Here is a 20,305-nt window from a genome sequence, read left to right on the forward strand (position 1 = left end):
CAAGCTCATTTTATTACTTCCATTCTGGTCCATGACAGTACTCACAAAAATAAGTTCAGTGATTTACCAAAATTAAAGGGAGCCACCATTTGCTTAAGGAAAACATACTTTTAATAAAATGACCATTATCTTCTCATGGCCTAAATAATTCTTACTTTACATAGATGTTATACTCTGAAAAAGGAAGCAACTTCATACACATACGCCTTCATAAAACGATCTGAAACTTCAGCAATTTTAAAGAAATTTGCAATCCAATTGAAAGAAGGATCATTTACATTGAATATTTTATACTTACTCTCCTATCTCTTATAAATTGGAATAAAAAAAATCACATTAAGAACTTTGCTTCATCAGTAATGCAGGAGAACCGCTAGGACACATTTACTCTATCACATGCTGTCAGCCAACAGAATTTTTAAAAAGTCTGCTCCAATTAGAAAAAGATAGTTTATAAAATGTCTGATCAAAGTTAAAAATCCTGAATGTATAATTTCTGAAATTCAGAAGGAAAATCCTCACTGCTTTACATCTGGTAACTTGTAAGAGATTCCTTGTTTGTGGGATGTACTCTACAGTCAGTGGTTCCACTGTAATGTGTCCTCAAAAAAACATCTGTTTCACACATGGTTTCTGAAAGCTAAAGTGACTAGCATTGTTACATGTGACAAGTAAAAACACATTCTTTCAATCTCAAGTCAAATTTACTTGTAAATTACTACAAGGCCTAACAAAGTTGAAAAGCATGATAATTTTACAGTTGATCTTTTATTCATTGCGTAAGGTGTTGGGGAGAATCAACTGCAACTTCTTTTATCTGAAAACTCCAGTTATCATTAAAACATTCATGTAAATAGTACTAGGAAAGAAAGGGGTAGGGCGGGCTGACAGGGGAGTCACTCTGGAATTATGTTGATCACAAAGAAAGCTGGACGACAGCATACAATCAAAAAGGAAACGGACAGTAAAAGAAAGTAAAGGTGTAACAGAATTGAAAGTATCAAAAGACACAGAGAGAGAGAAACTCACTGGAAATTCTTTATCTACAAAGTAAGAGCTGGTCTGCTCTAACTACTCATGTAAAATTCAATATTCAAAGAACACATTATATGAAACACCATTATCATGGCAGAACATTCATTGTGTACAATACTTAAAAAGCAAATATTTAAAAATAATATGATATCCATGTTCAATTCAATTATTAGCAAGAACAATATATCCCATTAATATGGCTGGTTAATTTTGAAAGCAATATACATATTTTTTTCAAAATGGAAAGTAAGTTACTCCGATCACAGGAAAGGAATAAAAAGCTCTTTTTATCTCTCTGAATATAAAAGAGAGAAGATTTATGCAACATAGCTCGATAACTCACTCAATCGGTTGTTGCACTTTTTCAAGCAGTCTTCCAAAGACAAAAGCTGGGGCCAATATACAAATCAGGTTAGTTGATCTGAAATGTTAATTGTTTCTGTCCAGAGATGCTGCCCAACCTGACTACTTTCAGCATTTTGTCTTTTTATTTCAGATTTCTATGATCTGCAGTAGACATAGTTTGCTTTCACATTAAAACTTGAACCATATCTGTCTACTTTATATGGAATCAAACAATGCAGTTTAACTCTGTATAAGGCAGCCAACTACAGTACTTGAATTTAAAATAAAGTGACAAGCCAGCAATTTGAATTTAAAATGTTGTTAAGGATTCCCTAAAGTTTTCAAATTAAAGATCATGCTCACTGTCTTTGAGCTACATCAAAATAAATCATGTTAAACCCAGCTTTACATAAAATTTAAAATGTTTAGAACCAGGCAGTTGTGTCAAGTCTACTTGGACTTCCAAGAAGGGAGCTCGAGTGTTTTCAGCCATAAATATCTTTTCAGCCTGAGATGAAGCAACATACCAGAATATGTTTTTACCTCAAATCATTGTGGAAAAGTTTGGCTGTTGCATTCATTTAACCATAACTGGTTACAACCACATCTCTGATCCAGTTACTTATTTAATATGTACATTAGGAGGAACAAAGGTAAAGGTGACTGCACCTCGGAACGTGAATAGCAGTGATTGAGGACAGCCAGAACAAACAAGAGGTTGAGATCAGATCTGCTACTGCTTCACACTTATGGCAGGACAGATATCTCTCTTAAGAAGCTCAGCTAAGTTTTATTCCAAATGTGGTCGAACTAAAGTCCTACACAATTGTAACATGACCTGCCAATTCTTGTACTCAATACCTTGTCTGATGAACGAAAGCATGCCGTATGCCTTCTTCACCACTCTATCCACCAGCGTTGCCACCTTCAAGATACGATGGACCTGAACACCCAGATCTCCCTGTACATCAATTTTCCCCAGGGCTTTTCTATTTACTGTATAGTTCGCTCTTGAATTGGATCTTCCAAAATGCGTCACCTCACATTTGCCTGGATTGAACTCCATCTGCCATTTCTCTGCCCAACTCTCCAATCTATCTATATTCTGCTGCATTCTCCAACAGTCCCCTTCACTATCTGCTACTCCAGCAATCTTAGTCTTAGGTAGGTAAAGACGAACTATTTCGACAGTTTGGGGATTCTAGAACAAGGGGGCACTGTCTGAGAAGTAGAGCGAGGCCATTCAGGAAAGATGTTAGGTAGCATTTCAACATACAAAGGGTGGTACATTTTTCAAATTCTCTTCAACAAACTGCAGCAGATGCAAGATCCGTTGTTAATTTTAAATCTTAGATAGATATATCTTTATATATTTGTTAAGTACAAGGTACTTAAGGGATATGAGCCAAAGGCAGGTCCAGAGTATGGAGTTAGGCTACAGTTCAACCACATTGTCATTGAATGGTGGAAGGGAGTAGAGAGGCTGAGTGGCCTACTCCTGTTCCTCTGTACATCCTTTTAAATAAAAACATGTTGGAATTCCAAGTTCGAGATGTCAATAAGTAATCTTGGGCACGACTACTTGTATGCTTCTACCAGTTCACTTTGAAGGCAGGGACATAAATGCATCTCATGCAGTTATTCAAGATCCATCTAATGAGTCTTAGCTCACTTTCAGAGCCCTCACTCATTTTATACTCATTTAAAAGCTGCCGTCCTCTGCACACTTTACACTATTTCTTATCAAACCAGATCATTAGTTCATCCTGCTTAGCATCTGTGGCAGGTATTGTTCTTGAGTGCAGAGGAAAAGGCAGTTTATGACGGTAGGGAGTACTGAAAAATATCTGTTAGATAAGGTCGTCTGCAGCACCACTCTACATCAGTGTCAGACCTGCAGCACGTGCCAGGGAGTTACATTGCAAGCACACTATGTGCTTCATGCAAATGGCCATGTGCGAAAGTCAAAGGGGAGCAGTCCTTTGTGGGGTGAAGGGGGCCTACAATCAGTCAGGACTACAGCCATATTCAGTCAATAGGCTAGTCTGATTCCAGTCAATAGGGTCGGCCAAAATCAGTCTGGTGTTGATTTTTCCAGAGTGTGGGAATCCATGTCTTTGCAGTCTGGGGATTGGGCCAAAGTCAGCCCTGCACATCAAGTGTATCTTTGCTTTCGTCTACTCTGCTTCTTTCCAAATACCCTTGCAGCCCCCAGTACCTCAGCCCTCCAAAGCTCCAAGTTCATTCATTCTCTTTTGCAGGTTTTAGTCCTTGGTTTCCTTATTCTCCTCCTCTTTTCATTCTTTGATTATTTTCTCTTTAGTATTTAATGACATTATTGATTACAAAACCTCATTTGGGGTGGAGGGGCAAGGGGGAGTTGGGGAAAGAAGAGAAGGAGGATGCAACATATAACTCAACCATTAAAACGAAAATATTCTGATCAGAAATAGAGACCTATGGAGATAAAGGATATTTCTTATTTGGTTGCTTTAATGCAAAAGAGATGAGCCATTTAGCACTCTTTCACACGGTATAGATAATGACATAGGTTTACAGCAAAATTATGCAATCAATTCTCCCCAAAATTTACATACTTGTAACTTCATTTTTACTAATACCCAGCGCAATATATCAGGGCCCATCAAAGAATTCAGTTGGTTTCACTTTCTAACAGTTACAAGCAGTGATTTACATTCATTAATTTTCATTTGGTTCCTTTAACAGAAAAATAAACATGAGCAATTAGCACTCTTCATATTTTATGAATTGTGTGAACTTGTGCCAAATATGATCCTTCTAAATTATATTATTCTTAGCCTATAGCACTGGTTGTCCTGCTGATTGGCATAGTCGCCCTTAAAAGAATTTCCAAGTGTAAACACTGATATCTCATCCTTTTCCTTATCCTTCATGCCTATCATATCTTGGTCTTCTGCACTGAGAAAGAGTAAGGAAATAACTGTCATGTTCCAGCAATCCAGCCTCAAAAATACAGTAAAGTCTATGCCTTCAAAGGGAGTAAATGGCCAAAAACTGCATTCCTTTGAGAACTTTTCACTTAAAAATTGGTACATTTTCAACGTTACATAAATATTTGCCAAAATGTAATTATGTAGCCTCACCTAGCTGTATGTTATAAAACATTAAACCTCAAACCATATCCAAATGCTACACACTAATTAATTATTTTTGAAGTGCAATAATTGTTATGAAGACAAACACAGCACACAAAACACATGAAAGACCTAGAACAATTGGATAAATTGAGCTTATCTTGTCTGGAGATGTTGATGCAGGAATAAATGTTGCTTACTTTGGACAGTGTCACAGGAGTTCCCATATTCATCTGAACAAGATTACATGGCTCTGGTATTGTACGTAGTCTGAAAGTTTTCACCTCCTACAATGCAACATACTCTTAATGCAGTTCTGCTGAATGCTTTGCAGAGGGGACTGAATGTAAGGCCGTCTGACTCAGCTGCAGATGCTTTCACTGAGCCAAGATAACGTGTACTTTTAACAATAACCATAACACTCTGCAGAGATTGAGAGCAGACTGCGAAAATTTTATGAGTGTATCAGTACTGCAATTTCTGAAATTACTCTAGTGATGCAAGGAATAAGGAACCCCATAGTCTGACTAGAACACAGTGATCCTAGTGATGAGTGAAAGGCAGTTGGTTTGCAACACATAGTTAACTAATTCAAATTATATTATTTTTATCCATTCCAAAATCATGATTTTCAAATCATTTTGCCTTGAAAGAAAAGCCACATTCTGAAAAACACAGACATCTTCACTTGGTAAAATGTGACACATTTGGGCATTTAAAAAATTTTTCAGAGCTCACTCTGTAAAATTTGGGTCATCCAGAGCTTTGCTGATCATATCTTGATGCTCCTCAAAACCTACAATTTTGATCACTCTTTTAGTCATCTTCTGTAAAACCACTTCATGTAGGTTGGTGCTAATTTTGTTTGATGATAGACTTGTGAAGTCCCTTGCAATATTTTACTTGTTAAAAATGTATGCTTTCATAATGATTTTAAGATGATCACCTGTTGAAATTCCAAGCTTTTGGCTAGTCCCACCCCTTTGGAAGCAGGGAAACAGGTGGGCAAAAATGAGTTTAAGGTGTCAGTAACAAGATGATTCTGGGAAGAAAGGACAATACTATACATTGACTGGGCTGGACACAACTAAAACTGTAACTGAATGTCTTGTATAGTTCTGTGATATTTATATCATAATAGACCAGGGCCTGAATCCAGTGAAACCAAAATACAACTTCTCCACTCCATTCTGGCATGACTGTACAGTCTTTGAAATACTACCCTATAATACGCACTGTAGCAATTAACCAACATTAACCATCTACTTCTTATTGGTAACTTCTACTTTACATGTCAGTCATGACTCAACTGGTAACATACTCATTTCAGTCATAATATTCTCAGTTCAAGTCCCACTCCAGCATTTGCGCATAAAACTCTGAACTCCACTTCAGTACATAAGAGGTGTCATCTTTCAGATGAAACGATAAAACTGAGATCACACTTGCCCTTTCAGATGGATGTAAAAGGATCCCAAAGCACTATTCCAAAGAAGAACAATGGAGTTATCCCCAGGGTCCTGGCCAATATGCATCCCTGAATCAATATCAGAGAAGCAGATGATTTGGTTATTATCACATCTGTCTTTGTCGGAGTGCATTGTGTGCAACTTGACAGGCACATTTCTTATGTTACAACACTAACTACACGTCAAAGTATTTTGTTGGCTATAAAGAGTATATGGTACTTACAGAAGTACTACATGAATGTAAATAATTTTTTTTAAAATCTGTAACTGCCTTCCTATACTTTACCACCTTATAGTTTCTATTTTCATCTTTAAAAATCTCACAATATCCTTTGAAATAAGTATTCCATCACTTCTTCTAAAGGTAACTCCATGACTCAACATCCACATCACTTGCAATTATCCACTTCCTTTTCTTTCATTTCATTATTATCATCTCATTTCATTTCCTTCTTAACCCACTCCTTAGTACAGAAGGTTATGTATATCTGGAATTTGTTAAATTTCATGTAGTTGTTTCTCTGGGTAATTTTTGACTTATCACAGAGAAATTAGACAACAATAAATAAAGAGCAATGATTTCTGTTTTTCTGTGACTTGTGTAGAGCAATGAAATGTAATAGGCTGGGAGCTTGTCTGGCTTGGACACTATTATAAAGCTGAATCAACAGAATCTGTTTATAGATTTAGATTTTATTGCCATGTATACTCAAGTACAGAGTATAGGCCTACCGTAAAAAGTGTACAGTGTTGCCACACAAAGCACAATCGTAGATACCTCAAATGAAGTTGGTGAGATGGGCCCTACTTATGACATCCTTCAAGTATGCCCAATCGGTGTGCACCATAGCATACCGCCCTTGAAGTGAACTGAAATGCATTTGTGACAATGTAAATATACAAAGAGACATTTTAAGAATATTTCTGAAATTAAAAAAAAAAGAACTGTAGATGCTGGAAATCTGAAACAAAAACAGAAATTGCTGGAGAAACTCAGCAGGTCTGCCAGCATCTGAGGAAAAAAAAGAAGAGTCAACATTTCAGGTCCACTGACCCGTTTTCAGAATGGATCTCTCTCTCCACAGGTGCTGCCAGACCTGCTGAGTTTCTCTAGCAATTTCTGCCAGAATGAAGCTCCTGAGATTAACAAGTGATATTAATTCAGCTGGTTGTAACAATCACTCTTAAAGAGAAAAGAGCTCTTCAGCATTAATTTCCACCACAAAAATAGTACAACCACAAAGTTTCCCTACCTCTGCGCTAGAAGGTTCAAGTCTCACTTGCCCAGGAGATGTGTCTTCACATAATGTTTGAACAGGTAGATTAAAAATAGGTACAACCAAAGTTAATGAGATAATGGGAACCACAGATGCTGGAGAATCCGAGATAATAAGGTGTGGAGCTGGATGAACACAGCAGGCCAAGCAGCATCTCAGGAGCACATTGTACTCCTAACATGCTGCTTGGCCTGCTGTGTTCATCCAGCTCCACACTTCGTTATCTCTGTTACAACCAAAATTAATGATAGTTTATTCATTTTTTTTAAAATACATGTAAAGGACATGCTGCTGGGGTTGCATCTTCTAGAAGCATCATAATTACCTAATTTGATAATTGAAGCAGTTCAACCAGTTTTTACTTTACATACCCAACAGGTCGCCAGTTTACAATGCAGGCACTAGTAGAGCTAACAATATCAATGAACATTATCGAATTACATATCAAAATGAGGTACTCACAATGCTAAATCACACCACAGTGATACAAGGAGACCAGAAACGGAACGATTCAACTTCCTCCCTGCACCCAAAGGGTGAGTCAATCATAAATTACAGACCATATGTATTTACATTCCTTCGTACGTACTTATACCAGCGTTGTAGTTACGTCTAGGAACTACAGGCAGAACAGAAATTATTCCGACTTTGCTTCGGGGCAAGATAATGCTGCATTAGCAAAAGGATCGCAGTACTCGCAACTTCTACATCATAGCGCGCCAGCTCATGAAGCAAAGCCTCATACTCCCCGGCTATCAGTGAGTGCAGGCCACGCTGTTCCGGCTCACTGCCTGGATACAGGGGCAGCGGCTTCGAGCGGCGCAAGTACCTTTGGTGCCAGGCTGGATTCGACGCTGAAGGATTTAATCCCGAGTTTAGAAACTGGAAACCTCATCACCCTCTTCACAACGGGCGCCGCCATCTTCGGGTTAAAGGTGAAGGGTCAGCAGTGAGGTCACATGACATCACCGCGGAGGACGGTGAGGGCCACTGTCTGCTTGATGCATTGCAAGCTTCTCAATAGCACAGCTCATTAACAAAGGGTTAAATCTCCCTTTTTGCTGCATTCAAAGCAGCGTGAAGATACGGACATAAAACTGGTGAAAAGCAAACTGTTTCTATTACTTTGGGCTGCGTTTACTGCAAAATAAATACAAATAATGATAACAAATCAAAGGAACCAATCCCTACTGTACCAGTTAATCTTTACCTTCCCGTTTGAAAGTCAACAAGTCGTAGACCTTTACAACATGTAATCAACCTTTCAGTCCATCATGTTCATGGCAGTTATCAGACATCCATCTGTTCTATTTTCTCGTACCTGGTGTGCTACAGTGTTTCAAGCATTCATCTAACTAGATCTTAAACATCTTCAGTGTACCTTCCTCTACCACACATTCAGGCAGTGAGTTCCAGGTACCCACAACCCTCTGTTCAAAACGACCTTCCTCAAATCTGCTCTAAACTGCCTCTACTGAGAGGTCAGGTTTCTCCCTATCTATTCTTTTGAATGCCTGTCATAATTTTGTACATCTCATTCAGATCCTCTCTCAGCCTTCCCTGCTTTAATAAAATCTCCAGCTTATCTAGTCTGGCTTCACAGCCGAATATCTCCAGCCCAGGCTACATCCCAGCGAATTAGATTACTACCCACATCACGGGGTGGGCAGTTCATCATGGACTTTTAGGTCATCAGAGACCATGTACTTTTGTATCTTAATTCCATCTTATTGGTAAACTCTGTTCGTGTTGGGAGGGTTTTGGAAAAGAAGTCAGACATCAAGTGGTCAGCTCATGATTTTAATGACATCTTCGTATACTGCACATACATATAACTTATGAATACAGTACAAGGATCATGGGACTGAAGTGAACCCAGAAGGTGAAGGGCCTTAGCCAAGCTGTTTTAATACAGTTGCCACACTGGCATCTACCCAGAAATGTGGTTAAATTTCTCAAGTTAAACCCTATCCATAAAAGGCAGGGTTATGGAAGGGCTCATTGACAGTGCTGTCAAATGGGAATGATGAAGTAATAAATGGCTCACGCATTCTCAGTTTCGCCTCTGCCCGTGAAATCCAGTACATGACCTTTTCACAGTCTTAGTCAAGTATAGACTGAAGAGCTGAACTCAGGCAAGGGTAGAGTGACAAGCCTTGATATCAAAGTGGCATTTAACTCTGTGTAGCATCAAGCTGTGCAGCAAAATTGACATTGATGGAAATCAGGCGAAATCTCTCCACTGGTTGGAGTCATACCTATCACAAAGGTCTACTTCAGTCCCAGCATATTGCTATAGGAACTCCTCGTGGTTTTATCCTACACCCATCCATCTATGGCTGGCTCACTCTAACAGATTTTGCAATGTTCAGCTCTATTCATTTTACTTCATATATAGAAGCAGACTATGTTCATATGCAGGAAGATCTAGCTTTACCTGACAATCAGGAAGTGACATTTATGTTAGATGAGTGCCAAGTAATGACCATCTCCAACAACAAAAAAAAAGAGTACAACCATCTCCCTTTGACATTCAGTGTCTACATTATCAATATCCTGGTGTGTTACTGCTCAACAGGAACTAGTCTTATAAATATTGTGGTTACAAGAACAGACCAGAGGCCAGGAATTCGGCAGTGCATAACTCACCTCCTGACTCCTCAAGCTTATCTGCTATCTACAATGCACAAGTCAAAAGTGTGATGGAAAACTCTTCACTTGACTGGATAGGTGCAGCTTCAAAAAAACACCATCCAGAACATTAAACATTCACAACTTCCACATCCATTGCACAGTGTGTCCCATCAACAAGATGCACTCCAGCAGTTCACTAAAGCACTTCTGTCCATGTCTTCTAAATCTACCAGCTAGAAGAGAAAGGGAAACAAGCACATAAAAAAAAAACAGCACTTGCACATTTCAAGCCCAACCAACACCCACCAGAAAACATTTGACATTGATTTTGTTGTCAATGCTGTTACAAGTGATACGGCTATCAAATTATCATAGAATTATAGGATCCCTACAGTGTAGAAGCAGGCTACTTGGCCCATCAAATCCACATTGATGCTCTGAAGAACATCCTACCCAAACCTAAACCCCTAACCCACCCCCATAACCCTGCTGACCCACCTAGTCTGCTCATCCCTAGATACTACAGACAATTTAGCATGGCTCAATCCACCTAACCTGCACATCTTTAGACTGTGGGAGGAAACTGGAGCACTTAGAGGAAACCCACGCACACACACGGAGAACATGCAAACTCCACACAGGCAGTTGCCCGAGGCTGGAATCAAACACAGGTCCCTGGTGCTGTGAGGCAGCAGTGCCATGGAATAAACATTTTCTTTTGTGAAATGTGGGTTTCACTTGCAAGGCCAGCGTTTGTGTTCCAACCTTATTGCCCTTGTATTGAGTAGCTTGCCTGACCGTTTCAGAGAGCTGTTATCATATTTAAGCTTAGGAAGGTGGGGATGGTAAACTTCCATCCGTAAAGGGTGTTAGTGAACCAGTTGAAGACAATCAATTATTGCTTCTTCACGACACTATTAGTGAGATGAGCTTCATATTCAGGATTTATTTAGTGAAGTTAAATTTCACCAGCGACTGTAGTGGGACTTGAGCCCACATCCACCGAACATTCATTTAATGCTATTACTTGATGTCATTACTATTGCACTGCCATCTCCCTCATTTGGCATGTGTGATAGAACTCAATGATGTTGAAGTACTGGTTCGTGATCTTAGGCATTGAATAAGCTCTCATTTTTGCCAGAGCACCATAATGTTCAATGATATTCAGAAGGTTTCAACTTGGGAATCAAAAGCTGGCAAAGCTATCAAAATGAAACTCGTTAAAGTGAAGTTCCCAAAGGTCTCTTCAAAAGCATTGACGGACATCAATGAACATGACATGGAATCAGCAATCTCACACATTGAGGGAAAGGCAACTAAGAAAAATATGGCAAGGAAATTAACAACTGATAAGATCTTAATTTATTCATTTTTTCATTTGGTGAATGACAAGGGTCTTTTCCCTAGGGCACGGGAGTTCAAAAGTCGGGGGTATATTTTTAAGGTGACAGGAGAAAGATTTAAAAAGTACAAGAGGGGCAACATTTTTACAGGGAGCAGTTTGTGTGTGGAGAGAACTGCTAGAAGAGGTGGTAGATGCAGGTACGATTGCAACGTTTAAAAGACATTTGGATAAGTTCATGAATCCTTTTATTCATTCATGGGATGAGGGCGTCACTGGCTAGGCAGCATTTATTGCCCATCTCTAATTGCCCAGGCAGCAGTTAAGAGTCAACGACATTGCTGTGGGTTTGGAGCCACGTGTAGGCCAGACAAAGTAAAGATGGCAGTTTCCTTCCCTAAAGGATATTAGTGAACCAGCTGGGTTTTTTCCCAAAACAATCAGCAATGGATTCATGATCATCATTAGACACTTAGTTCCACATATTTATTGAATTCAAATTCCACCGTTTGCTGTGGTGGAATTCAAACCTGCGTCCCAAGAACATTATCTGGGTCTCTCGAATTAACAGTCCAGCAATAATACCACTAGGCCATTTCCTCCCCATAAAGCTTTGGAGGGATATGGGCCATATTCAGGTAGGTGGGACTAGTTTAATTTGGCAACATGATTAGCGTAGACTGGTTGGACCAAAAGATCTGTTTCTGTGCTGTAAGATTCTAGGCTCTGAATTTATTTAGCACAATAAGCAGCTTCCGCCACATGGTATAAAATTGATTTTAAAAGTAATAAAACTATAAATGTAACAAAGATTATAAAAATGCAGGGAACCATGAAAATACATTCAAGAAGAGACCACCATCAGTTCCTGGCCAGCTGTATGAGTCCTATTAATGAATTTTAATTGTGAAAGACCCTGGGCAGTTGTCTTACTTTGCACAACAGCTGTTGATGGCACAGTTGAGCTCCAACTCAATTGTGGAACTGTATCTTTATTATAGCGCTGTCTCACGAAAAATGAAAACATAACGTGCATTTATTTGGCTCACGCCCTCCCTAAATTCATTTTGTTCTTCTGCTGACTTCACCTTCTCCTGCTCCTGTTGCTCCTCTGCCGCCTCAGCTTCCTTCTGCTCCTCGAGCTGTTGGTCTTCCCATGCTTCAATACCCTGGTCTTTGCTCCATTTTCCTGTTCCCCCACCTCTACTTCCTCTGCTGCTGTATCCAATTTCCCTGCTGCTGTATCCTCCTTCTCTGTTGTTGTGATCACCTCCTCCTGCTCCCCCACTGAGATGGCCCACTGCACCACTGTGACTTCATCCTCTGTTGCCATAACCACCTCTTCCTTCTGCTCCTCCATTGCCTTAATCTCCTCCTCCAGCTCGTCTGGCTCCTGCTTCTCTCAATCTTGACCTCCTCTTGCTGTCTCCTGTATCATATTTCTTCTAGACCTGTTAACTCCACAACTGTGGTTGCCTTTGTCAGGCCAGGATGGTTATCCCAGTGAATAAAATAGGGAATGCTTCCTTAGAGTAATGGATGCATGTTGGTATAGAGAGTCTGTGTGCTGCTCTCTCCCTCTCACTCTTCCCTCACTCTCCCTATATTATGCTGCAAAAGTAACCTGTGTGATAATGTCCAAAAATTTCTACCAGCAGCACTTTACCCCTGATTCCTTTCACTGATAAAGCTCTTTATTCCAGATGAATGATTGCTTCTTTACAGCGATTCTCTGCAGGTCCAAGTAAAAACTATTCTTTCTTCTGTGTAAACTTCATCCCCAAATGGCATGGCTGTAAGGTCACTTCTGGTTTCAGCTCCAGGCCCAGGAGCATGGAGCACTGCCAAGGAATTGAAAGGGAGAGAATTCTGATGTTTGGTGGGGTGGCAGGGAGTGGGAGCAGTTGCCGGAGAAACATCAGGAAGGAGAGAAATCTGAGGGAGAGCAGTTGAATGGAGGGGGATTCCTGGTGTGAGCAATTTGGGAAAGAAAAATCAAAAGTGAGAGCAATTGGCAAGAGAAATGAGGGACAAAAACAAAGTTGCTGGAAAATATCAGCAGGTCTGGCAGCATCTGTGAAGCAAAAAAAAGAGTTAATGTTTAGGATCCGATTTATGAGAGAAATCAGGGGTTGGATTTGTTGGAGACAGAAATTGGGAGAGAGAAATCAATAGATGGAAGATTGTGGGTCAGGAGATTGAAAGGAGGATTAGAGTAAATTTGGTGGTAAGGGGATTAGGACAAATCCAGAAATCAGGTGAGGGAAAACTCTTTTGGTGGGGGGAGGGGAATCTCAATCCTGAGGGTGGAGATCAAGGGGAATTCGATTGTGTGGGTGTTATAGAACATTACAGCACAGTACAGGCCCTTCGGCCCTCGATGTTATGCCAACCTGTCATACCGAACTCAAGCCCATCTAACCTACACTATTCCATGTACCTCCATATGCTTATCCAATGACGACTTAAACGTACCTAAAGTTGGCGAATCTACTACCGTTGCAGGCAAAGCGTTCCATTCCCTTACTACTCTCTGAGTAAAGAAGCTACCTCTGACATCTGTCCTATATCTTTCGCCCCTGAATTTAAAGCTATGCCCCCTCGTGCTCGCCGTCACCATCCTAGGAAAAAGGATCTCCCTATCCACCGTATCTAACCCTCTGATTATTTTATATGTTTCAATTAAGTCACCTCTCAACCTTCTCTTTAATGAAAACAGCCTCAAGTCCCTCAGCCTTTCCTCGTAAGACCTTCCCTCCATACCAGGCAACATCCTAGTAAATCTCCTCTGCACCCTTTCCAAAGCTTCCACATCCTTCCTATAATGCAGTGACCAGAACTGTACACAATACTCCAAGTGCGGCCGCATCAGAGCTTTGTACAGCTGCAGCATAACCTCTTGGTTCCGGAACTCGATCCCTCTATTAATAAAAGCTAAAACACTGTATGCCTTCTTAACAGCCCTGTCAACCTGGGTGGCAACTTTCAAGGATCTGTGTATATGGACACCGAGATCTCTCAGCTCATCTACACTACTAAGAATCTTACCATTAGCCCTGTACTTTGCCTTCTGGTTACTCCTACCAAAGTGCATTACCTCACACTTGTCTGCATTAAACTCCATTTGCCACCTCTCAGCCCAGCTCTGCAGCTTATCTATGTCTCTCTGCAACCTACAGCATCCTTCGTCACTATCCACAACTCCACCGGCCTTAGTGTCGTCTGCAAATTTACTAACCCATCCTTCTACACCCTCATCCAGGTCATTTATAAAAATGACAAACAGCAGTGGACCCAACACCGACCCTTGTGGTACACCACTAGTAACTGGTCTCCAGGATGAACATTTCCCATCAACCACCACCCTCTGTCTTCTTTCAGCAAGCCAATTTCCGATCCAAACTGCTATATCTTCCACAATTTCATTCCTCCGCATTTTGTACTATAGCCTATTGTGGGGAACCTTATCGAACGCCTTGCTGAAATCCATATACACCACATCAACTGGTTTACTCTCATCTACCTGTTTGGTCACCTTCTCAAAGAACTCAATAAGGTTTGTGAGGCACGACCTTCCCTTCACTAAACCGTGCTGACTATTCCTAATCAATTTATTCTTTTCTAGATGATTATAAATCCTATCCCTTATAACCTTTTCCAACACTTTAATAACAACTGAGGTAAGGCTCACTGGTCTATAATTACCAGGGTTGTCTCTACTCCCTTTCTTGAACAGGGGAACCACATTTGCTATCCTCCAGTCATCTGGCACTATTCCTGTAGACATGTTGCCCCCTTTCATTCTGGCACTGATTAATGGCAAGTTATTAGCCATTTAGGATACCAAATTGTAGTAGGTGATTGCCCTTCAGTCCAATGATAACTCATATTGCAAATATTGCATTTCAATACAAATGAAATCAAGTGACAACTGAAAGATTGGTTTTAAGAACAAATTAATGACGTTTAATGCAAATGATGTGAATGATGTTAACATTTTCATGATGGGTCACATCATCTTGTTCATGAAAACAACTCACTGCCACTCTCTCCACAGCAGTTACAGATGGGCAATGAATGCTGACCTAGCCAATAGTCAGGTCTCATGAATTTGCCAATAAAATAAAGGCAGCCATTTCAAAATGAAAAATTATCCTTCATTGAGCAAAAATGGAAAGTGCTAGAATCACAGAGGCAACAAGCATTATAGGCAACTTTGCAGTATGTCCACAAACGTACAAGCAATGAAGATGTACAAGCCTGCATAGCTATTAATACCGAGATGGTTTTCCATCTGAGTACTAACTCTACTTCAGTACTGAACAGAAGTCATGTGGACCATTTCAGAACATCATGAATATCAGCACAAATGCTTGGTGGGGACCATGTGGATTTTATAAAATCCATGTGAATTTGTTCCAGTTCCATTCTGGAGATTCAATATGAGTTGTATTGCTTTCCCTTATCGTCAACTATTTCTTTCACTCTACATGTGCCCTTAAGCCTACTGTTTTCATTCATGTCACATTCATCAAAGAGCTCGACATTAAGGCCAAACATTTGCAATAACTGTTTTCAAGTCCAACATGACTCTTCTTCAGGACTCAACAAAAGTCACATCAGACTTGAAACATAACAGACTCTCCACAGTATGCCACCAGAGCTGCTACTTTCTCCATTTTCTATTTTAATTTGGATTTACATCTGCGGTATTTTGCTGATATATAGCTGTGTTTGCCACCAACGTGGTCCTTTCAATGCCAGTCTGAGTTGGTGGAAATAGGACACAGATTTATGGCACTCTTCAGTGTGTGGAAACTCCAAATGCTTTATTTGGAATTCCTCCCTGATTAATAGCAATGACACTTTGAAAGAGATTCCTTAACTTCTTTCCAAAATTGGAAATTGCAATTACAAAATTGCTACTCTAATTAAGTGAATGACGATGTTAAACTGCATAGCAATAACAGTTTTGGGTGTCTTTAGACTGTCAGTAAAATTCCAGACATCTGGTAACTTGCCTACAGAATGGAACTGACAAATGCCTGTGATATAGGTCATCTACCCACCTTATGTGGCACAGTATGATATATGGTTCTGAGAATATAAAAAGGAAGTAACAAAATAAAATTTCCCCTCTACTCAGTGTGATTTATGTTAGCTCTGTTGTGCCCCTTTACATTACCTAGCTTTGTTTTTAAAATGCAGACTTTCTAAAGTCATTTACAACTATTAACTCACATTTACAAAGTCATAGTGCCTGCTCACTTCATACCATTTCAGCTGTTTCCACATTCACAAGGATTTTTCGGTTTACTGATGGGTTGTGGACCGAGCTAATTTTCCATTAAATAAAACCAAAGTAACAACTATATTGAATTGACTTTAACCCAGCACAATCTATCACTTCAATTTATCAGCGCATTCCCTGTGTAATTGAGATGGCAGCCATTTAAACTGTTCACTTCGTTTAGATTAATGATGTGCCCGCTGGAAGCGTGCAATAACTACTTGAGGGTAAACTGGTAACATCCCTCACGTCAGAGAGAACCTGGGTAGCAGTGCAACTTCATAAAGCTTCAACTGGCCAACAGAACAAAAGAACTGAAAATTTACAAATCTTAGCTGATCTCAGAAGGATGAACTTTGCTAAAGTGGCAGTTTTGGAATAGATTAATTGGTTAACCATAATTAAGCCAAATTAGAGTACAAATGGGAGGATTTTATGAACAAGATTAAACATGTGAAAAATGTCTTTATGTACAAAGTCAAAAGAATACAACATAGTAAGAGCAAGCTAGAGAGATGCTCTGTAGTATGACCATTCTAATACATAAATGATTATTTTTTCATTGTGAGAAAAGAGACATGAAGTTGAAGCTTTATTTTTTCATGTAATTAAGTTAGTTATGCAATTCTGCAGACATTTGAGAAGATTCATGCCTGTTTTGCAAATAGTGGTTGCCAGTGATATCTGAAACTCCAACATACTGTATAAGAGTTCATGGATTCTATCCCTATGTGTTTGAGTTCCTAATTATCGCGCTGCTTTTGGATGAGCAGAACTGCCAATGAAGATCATGAATTCCATGGAGAATGGTGGAATATAGAAAGGTAAGCTATTATAGGCCACGCTCAAAAGATTTCTTCTAATTTGCTTTATGGAGAATCTGCCATTTTCACATTCTCTACACAATTCTTTTGTTTCAATTGTAATTTCTTTTGATCATACACTATCAACTCTTCTATCAATTATTGTCTCCTTTCCTCTACCTTATCACGGATCCCCTTTTTTGATCATTTTTCTCACTTGCTTAAAACTTGTTACATTTTTATCTTTTTCTAGATCTGACGCAATTCATCAACCTGAAATGTCAACTTTCTCCGTAAATATTATCAGGCTTGTCAGAAAGAAATCTTGCGATTTCTTGATTTTCGGAATTGCTGTGCAAGCGAAGCCTAATGGAATCAAGAATGTTCAGACACACTTAAAGTGACCGCTGAGTGAGTTAATTTTTAGTCATCACGACATTTATAGTACTGCCCTACTTAAGACCACAAAATCCCTGGGCTGCAGAGGAGTGGCGTCTTCCACAATTTTTGTTCATTTCCAGGTTCTTTCTGCAGATAAGTTTACATCTATGAACATTGGATGGGGGCAGGATCAGAGATTTAATCACAATGTTTATTCACAATACCTCATATTAAAGAGTGACTACTTGAATGAAGTACTCAAGATATTAGCACCCATGGAAATGCACTCAATGCCAGTCACTGTTTTCATGAGAAAATTCCAAGCAGCAAAAAAAATTGCAAAGATGTTGTGTACAACAAAATCACTGCACAAATGCAGATTAATGCTTTGGAATTAAAGCACAATTACAAGTGAATGCTTCGGATTTACATCACATGCTTATGATACATTAATAATTTTTAGGCAGATTCTGCAACTGAATCTGTTATGGTTCCTCTTCTTGCAATTTATGAAAGAGAGTGAAAAGAAGGAAAGAAAGCAAAATCAAATTGTTATCCTTGATTTGGATCTTATGAGCATCCCTCTATTGGATTGTGCACTGCCTTCTATCTGTGCCTCTGCTTGGAGCTGACATGAAAGATACTACTAAGACAGTGATCTTGCATGGCACTGTACAATGCACATCTTGTTTGAAATAGCTAGTAATAAGACACAAGATGTAATATACACCTTGTTTGAATCAGCTGTGCAGACCTGAATCATTCAAAATCATAAAATACAAACCGATCACTTTATTCCATTCAATCACCTTCATTTCAGTATTACGCACATCGTCCCAGGTACAGAAAATTCAATGGCTTCATTCATTTTATTTTATACATATTCCTAATTTCATTTTTTTCTTGTTAATTCACAAAGACTCTGAGAGATGGATTTGTAGAAGTTACTTGGTTTTCAAAGCGTTAATTCTGAATAAAAGGATTAGTGTCTAAACAAACATGTCACTCACCAAACTGACCTTCCTTGGTGCATAGTTTTTCAACTTTGCTTTCTTCACCATTCAAATTATTCAGAATCTGGTGGGGAACGACCACCTGCACAAACATAACTATTCAACAGAGTCAGACACTCCAGTAGAGGCATCTGATACCCTTGTGCATGTACTTAATGCACAACAGACCTGACACCATCTTGTGCCAGGCAATGTCAAAAGTTTGAGCTTTGCAGTTGGGTTGACAGGGTGGGCCTGATTGACAGACATCTGGCTGGAACTGGGAGGCTAAAGCCACCCTGGGAGATCATCGGTGGTTTGAAGCACTTTGTGAGAGCCTTTGTCATATATCTGATACAGTGAAATCTTAGTAAACTCTTAAGGCAGTTCTGCAAATGGTGCAAGGTTCAATAAACATAAAATGTACTGAATTATTTTGTTACAAATAATAGTAGTACTGACATTTACATAGGCCCTCATTCTACAAAATGACTTATAAAATCATTTATTTTTGTAATGTGATAGTTGCTCTTATATTGGCACATGATGTATGCACACACATGTGAGTACTAGGAAAAGAAAAATCACACCTGAATCTAGATTAGTCAGATTTTCAATTGACAGAAGCATTTATATCTGATGTCACTAAGTAGTTTATTTTTGCTGAACAAGAACTGAATTTGAATTCCGTTCACTCCAACCTTGCTTTAATATCTACCTGTAATATTCTAAGTGTTGTATCTACTGCCTTAATCACATAATTTTTCTGATTGGGTATCAAATTTTCATTGCAGCTATCTAAGCACTTGTTGTCATTGTTGTAAGAAATGCAACAATCATTTTGTGATACGAAAACAGAAAATGCTGGAAAAATCTCAGCAGGCCTGGCAGCACCTATGGAGAGAAATCAGAGTTAATATTTTGGTCAGTTCTGAAGATCAATCTGAATTTCTGAAGAAAGGTTATTAGATTCAAATGTTAACTCTGATTTTTCTCTACAGATGCTGCCAGACCTGCTGAGGTTTTCCAGCAATTTCTGTTTTTCTTTCAGATTTCTACCATCCGCACTTCTTTCATTTTATTGTAAACCAATTTGTGGTTATTGAGTCCCACTAACAGCGTGATGTTCTGTTTTAGTGATGTTAGTTGTGGGATAAATATTGGACAGGGCATTGAGGTGGATACGCTGCTTTGAAGTATGGCCATGGGATTTTTAATGACCATCCAAGATGGCAGATGGACTTTGAATTAATATCTCATCTGAAGGTTATCACCTTCGTCAGTGCAGTACTCCCTCACCATTGCACTGGAGTGTCAACCTAAATTTTTATGTGCTCAAATCCTGGAATGTGAATTGATTTTTCCTAATTACAGAATTCTAGAATTTCAGTCATGGAAGCTCATCTATCACTACATAGGAGTATAATTGTTATCCTAACCATTGAATAAGAAAATCTAAGAAATTAAATAAAGATTGGTTTCATTAGTCAACCTTTGCAAAGTTGCATGACGTGAGAAATTATGGATCAATAATGGAGCCAAAAGAAGTGAAAACCTTTGCACATTTCATGTTGTAAGTTAATAAGGGTGTAAAAGGTTCTAATGCAACGTTCTTTCT

The 20,305-nt window shown here is 39.2% G+C and overlaps 1 protein-coding gene across 3 annotated transcripts in view; it reads right to left on the reverse strand.

Annotated features, from left to right (window-relative positions):
* wars2 (tryptophanyl tRNA synthetase 2, mitochondrial) overlaps window positions 1-8,635 on the reverse strand; it is a 124,664-nt gene extending 116,029 nt beyond the window's left edge. Inside the window, exon 1 of one of the 3 annotated variants that reach the window (XM_048541378.2) lies at window positions 8,564-8,635. Coding sequence is in view for 1 of the 3 variants with exons in the window: in XM_048541377.2 (XP_048397334.2) it covers window positions 8,072-8,164 (93 nt within the window). In the remaining 2 variants the exon portion in view is untranslated. Of the gene's footprint in view, window positions 1-7,704; window positions 8,036-8,071; window positions 8,179-8,563 lie in introns of those variants that run through there. The other 2 variants (XM_048541377.2, XM_048541380.2) reach the window with 2 other exon arrangements.
* Between the last annotated feature and the right edge of the window lie 11,670 nt (window positions 8,636-20,305).

The sequence above is a fragment of the Stegostoma tigrinum genome, chromosome 12 (assembly GCF_030684315.1).
Source record: "Stegostoma tigrinum isolate sSteTig4 chromosome 12, sSteTig4.hap1, whole genome shotgun sequence".
In the NCBI taxonomy this organism is placed as follows: Eukaryota; Metazoa; Chordata; class Chondrichthyes; order Orectolobiformes; family Stegostomatidae; genus Stegostoma; species Stegostoma tigrinum.